Raw genomic sequence first — 5,532 nt, 5'->3', positions numbered from 1 at the left:
CACGCCCCCCCCCCCCCTACCGCCAACCCTCCACCCACCCCTGTGTTAATGAATGGATGCTACGGCTAACGGATCGCCGCCGCCGCCATCGAGGCTGGATTTCTATTCCTGACTTGATTGCTTTCTTCTTCCTATGCTCTCCCATTTTGGCTTGTTTTTGTTATCTCCCTCCCCGCCCTTTATTGGTGTTTCTCAGGGGTGGAGAGGAAAAAAAAAAAAGGACGACGGGGGTGTCTGCGCGCGTGTGTGGCGGGCGCTCGACGGGGATAAAGATGGAGGTGAACGTGGCGTCTCCGCCGCTCGGCGTACTACCGTTGGGCTGAATGCAGGAGCTTTGATTCGGATGCAGTTTTGGGGGATTTTTTCGGGGGGTGTGCTTTTCCGGATGATGCTGAGCTATTGTCGGGCCTCGATGGGAAAGGAACGGTCCTGAAAACGACACCCTCAGCCCCCCTCCACCCTTTCTCTTTTTATTATCTTTACCCTATTTTACCTCCCACCTTCCCTCTGCATCACCCCCCCCCACCCCCACCCCCTGCATCGGAGCGTAATGTGCCTCCCCACGCATGCAAATAGTGGCCGGGTGATGCCTCCCGGGAGGGAGCCCGCCGCGAGCCGCCGCCGCCGCCGCCACCGCCACCGCGCTGCCGTTCGTCAATGAGACGCACGCCGCTTCTTCCTGCCATGGCCGGTGTGGCATCGCTCTAGCGGGACGCTCGGTACCCCATGCGGGGGAGGCGCTGAGCCCCTGAGGTTGGTCCACCTCCCCCCTGGCCCCACTTCTACCCCCCCCCCCCACTCCCCACCCAAACAACAACAACAAAAAAAAAACCCAACAAAAAAAGGGGGTCACGATGAAGAAGAACCGCAACGTGCGGCGGGCCTGGGCCGGCTCGGAGAAAGACGTCCGTGTGCAGAAGCAGCACCTTCCTCCTCCTCCTCCTCCCCATTTCTCGCCATCCCCGCCGAGTTTTCGGGCGTCAGGTGAGTGGTGCGTCACCTCGAAAAACCCTGAAAAGAACCCATCGGTTTCCGTTCGCCTCACGCTCGCGAAACAAGAAATTGTCATTGAATGAAAAACTATTGCGATGGAAACATCTGCCAAAAATCCGCAAATGTTGACGAGGAAAAAATCGCTTCAACTCATCGAACACCAACTTTGTGGTACACTGTCTGGGCTTAAAAAAACAAAACAAAACAATGTGTATGTGTGTGTGGGGGGGGGGGGGTAGTAAAATCTAAAAATGTATCAAATTAATCCACAATTATTGTGATCACCAACTTGGGAGCTCGCCAAGAGGCGGACGGATGGGTGTCAGTCGATCTTGTTTCACTTAAAATAACCCGAATTCTCAGGATTTCAGTCACTTATCAGATAACATTCTCCATTTTTTTGTAGTTTTCCATGAAAGCAGACCCCCTCAAAAGACATTTGCAAACATCTCCTTTTACTTTGGAAAACAACGGTCAACATTTTTGCAGATTTTCCCATGTTACGGACCAAACCATTTTCTGCACTGTCCATTTTTGAGTGAACAAATATATGAATCCAATGCATCAATGAATCCCCCCAAAAACCGAATCGATTATTGTTAGTTGGAGCCATCCTCTCAGTCGACGTGGAAATTTTGTTTTTGACAAACCTTGCTAGCCTCAAAAGCCACCACCAAACTAGCGGCGCGCAAAATCCTCCCAGAAAGCACCTTAGATGTTCTTCTTTTTTCTTTTTTTTCCAGGAATGAAATCGAAGATACATGACATCATCCCAGCAAAATGATCTGCTTCAAAAACATAAACCAAACAATTGCTGAGGAAGCATGCTACTGTATTTCACATCCCCATCGCTAGTTTTCATCACACTGCTCACCTTGCATACCATGACCGAAGTTTTTTTGGTTGATTTTTATTTTCTTTTTTTTGCCGAGTAAGAAGAAATACCTTGACAGGACAAAACAAACATTTCTTATCTCTCTTAAACAACAAAAAAGAGCCAAACAGTATTGTGTCAACTCCCCCACCGCCCCCCCCATCCCGCAACGTTAACTCCAAAGTGTGCGCATGATTTATGTCAAGTGAAACGAGGAGATGACGTCATGGCGCCCGTTCCACTGACAGTCCGGTGCGGTGTCGTGGGAGGCGGGGATAACTGCAGCGGGTCTTAATGGGGGCAACGGTGACGGCGCGCGGGATGATGTCACTACTCGTGATGTCACGGCCGCCGAGCCTGCTCTGTTCGACAAAGGCGACGGCACGTGGCGCGCGTGTGTGAAGTTCTCATTGTGGAAGGTTGCCGCAGCAGCTGACACACAAACGGGAAGACGAGCGAGTGAGAGAGAGAAACAGAGAGCGAGGATGAGGTGGAGCGAGAGCCGTTTGACCATTACGTCATAGCTTCTCTTACTCACCCAGACATGCTTTTCTTTTCTCTCTCTCTCTCGCTCGCTCTCACTTTCTCGCAGGTGACGTGTCGCCCATCAGCATGTCGCCCATCAGCCAGTCCCAGTTCATCCCGCTGGGCGAGATCCTGTGTCTGGCCATCTCGGCCATGAACGCCGCGCACAAGCCCGTCAGCCAGGAGGCTCTGGTGGAGCACCTCACCGCCAGCTTCCCAGGTGAGCCGCGACGACGGACCGTCACCAGTCAGGCACGATCCGTCGTTCTGGTTTTCGGGGTTAAAATGAATTCTCCACCCGGGAAATCATGAAATGACAGCAGAACGAAACAAAGGACGTGTCGGAGACCCGAGACTGGTCGCCAGTCTCTCGCATTGAACGCTATGGCCATATGACCTCATTTCCATTCGGCCATTTTCCGCAGCGTTCGTCCCCGTTTGGGCCACGGCGCTCTGGAGTCGATCCCGGCCGGAACTGAGATATGAACTCAAGACCTCTTGACTGTGTCGCAGAAGGATGGATTTTATCCTCTTGGAGTAGCTTGAAATGCGGTGAACTGGAAACCGGTCCAGGGTGTACCCCATTCCAGTCAAACCCATGACTTGAGTGAATGGTGCTTTGAGAGATGCAATTTGTTTGTTTGTTTGTTTTTTCTTGTTTTTAAGTACAATGTGTTTTCATCGAAGGCGTGCCGACACCCAGCTTGGAGGTCCTGCGACACACCCTGAACATGCTGGTGCGAGAAAGGAAGATCTACCCGACTCCAGAGGGCTACTTCATCGTCAGGTAACGTCACGCCGTCCTCGCCCGTTTGCCTTTCGGAGAGGCCCCCCCGCAAGAATCACAATGACTCGTACGCTTCCCAACGCGAGGAGGCGCCCAGGCTTCAGAGTAAGACGCCAAAGGAGCAGCAGAAGTCCGAAGCCCAAACGAGTAAGACCCCGAAGGACCGCGGCGGCGGCGGCGAACCTCTGGCGAGCAAGGAGCACCGTGGAGAACCGCCGTCCTACCCCTACCCGCCTCCTCTCACATCCCCCCCTGTCCAGCGAGCGTCCCAAGATCCGGCAGACAAGAGCAAAGGCGTCCCATCGTTCCCTTACAAAACGGACACCCTGACCAAAAAGAAAGAGGGCAGCGCGAGCGGCGAGAAACAATCCAAGCGGTTCGGTCTGCGCCTCTTCCGGCTGAGCTTCAAGAAGGACAAGATGAGGCAGCTGGCCACCTTCTCGGCGCAGTTCCCGCCGGAGGAGTGGCCGCTGCGCGACGAGGACGCGCCCGCCGCGCCCCCCATCCCCCGCGAGATCGAGATGGAGATCATCCGGCGGATCAATCCCGACCTGACGGTGGAGAACGTGGCCCGGCACACGGCCGTGATGAAGCGGCTGGAGGAGGAGCGCGCGCAGAGACACAAGACGGGCTCGTCGGCGCAGCACAGCGCCCGCAGCCGACGGGGCCGCGGCCACCGGCGGGCCCCGCACGGTAAGTCTCGCTCGCACAGCAAGCCGCGGACCTCCCGGGGGGAGCCGTCGGAGGGTTCGAACTGGGATCTTCTTTTCATGGAAAGGGATTACCGTTTCTTCAGCCACTCGCTGGTGCGCTCCCCTCGGGAGGCCACGTACACCCTGGAGCGCCGGCGGAGCGGCGGCGCCACGTACCTCGTCCACAGCAACCCCAACATCACCGAGTCGTACTGCCCCGTCACGCCCGAGTGGGACGTGTCCGGGGAGCTCGCCAAGAGGCGGACGGAGATGCCCTTTCCCGAGCCCTCGCGGGGCACCTGCCAGTCCAGGGTGCAGAGGAGTCACAGTCACAATCAGGACCGCAAGTCGCGCCACGACCGCTCGGAGCGGGCCAAGGAACGATCGCGCTCCATGGACAACTCCCTCAAAGGCCCCTCGCTCGGCCCGCCGGAAGACTTTGAGGCCGGACCGGACGAGCGCGGCCACTACTATACGGACGACGGCACCCTGCGCGCCACCCAGAAGTCGGGCCACTACTCAAGGATCACCTTCTCTGCTGCGAAATTCCACTCCGATTTCAATGTGCCTGATTTGGGGAAAGGGAGCGCGGACGAGTTGCGGCTCCGCGGGACGACGGAGAGGAACAAGAGCAGAGACAGCCTGCCGACGTACAACGAGCTCATGGGACTTTCTCCAAAGCCCTCGACGGACGAGTACTTCCAGTGCAATACGTCAAACGAAACAATCCTAACCGCCCCCTCGCCTCAGGCAAAATCAGAATATGACACGTTAACCTCATCGGGAGGACGCCGAAAGGGCTCTCCGGCCGACCGCCAAACGCCTCGCCTCACCTCTCCGCACAAGATGGAGTACAAGGAGGACGCGTCGGCGACAAAGGGACAAAACGCCGGCGGCGGCGGCGGCGGCTCGGTGCGACTGACGCCCAGCCAGACGCCGGAGCCGGCGCAGAGTGCCCGCCTGACGCCGCACCAGCACAACGTGGACCCCGGAGGGGGCGGCGGCGGCGGCGGAAGCATGTCCATCAAGAGGAAGGAGATCTTTAGCAAGGACACCTTGTTCAAACCCCCACACAACGCCTTGTCCGCAGGCTACGCCGACAGCTACACCAAGTCTGGCACACCGCGGAAAGCCTCGCACGGCAAATCAACAGAGGCCCTCGACAATCCCGAGCCCCAGCAGCCTTCCAATTCGGCCGCGTCCTCGGCTTCGCCCGCGCTGCTCCAGGGCTGCTTAGAGCCCGCCATCCCGTCCGCCTCCTTCGACTACTACAACGTCTCAGACGACGAGGATGACGAGGAGGCGGAGGGGGACTCGCACAAGGACTTGGTCGCGGCGGAGGATGGTGAGGACCGTCGAGAGGCGGGTGGCAACGGCGGGGGGAGCGGCACCGGCGGAGGCGCCGTTGTGGGCGGCGGCGGCGGCGGGGACGGAACCATCAAGTGGTTACTGCAGCGGGAGAAGGAGCATGATCTGCAGCGCAAACTGGAGACCAATCTCACCTTGCTCAGCCCCAAGGAGACGGAGAACGGCGGCAGCCAGAAGTCAGCTCACTCGGCTCGCTTGGACAGCATGGACAGTAGCAGCGTCACGGTGGACAGTGGATTCAACTCACCGAGGTACGGCGGGGGGGGGGGGGGGTCCCTTCTTCTGGCGCCCCT

The 5,532-nt window shown here is 57.7% G+C and overlaps 1 protein-coding gene across 1 annotated transcript in view; it reads left to right on the top strand.

Annotated features, from left to right (window-relative positions):
• The window catches only part of LOC109511416 (storkhead-box protein 2-like), a 13,104-nt gene that overhangs the window by 5,083 nt on the left and 2,489 nt on the right, over positions 1-5,532 (top strand). The window contains 3 exon segments of the mRNA XM_019862502.1: positions 2,460-2,612; positions 3,080-3,173; positions 3,175-5,490. Of these exon segments, the coding sequence (XP_019718061.1) occupies positions 2,460-2,612; positions 3,080-3,173; positions 3,175-5,490 (2,563 nt within the window).

Source organism: Hippocampus comes, unplaced genomic scaffold, assembly GCF_001891065.2.
Source record: "Hippocampus comes isolate QL1 unplaced genomic scaffold, H_comes_QL1_v1.1 scaffold7, whole genome shotgun sequence".
Lineage (NCBI taxonomy): Eukaryota > Metazoa > Chordata > Actinopteri > Syngnathiformes > Syngnathidae > Hippocampus > Hippocampus comes.
Note: the sequence above shows the minus strand (reverse complement) of the source record. Positions and strands in the feature narration are given on the sequence as shown.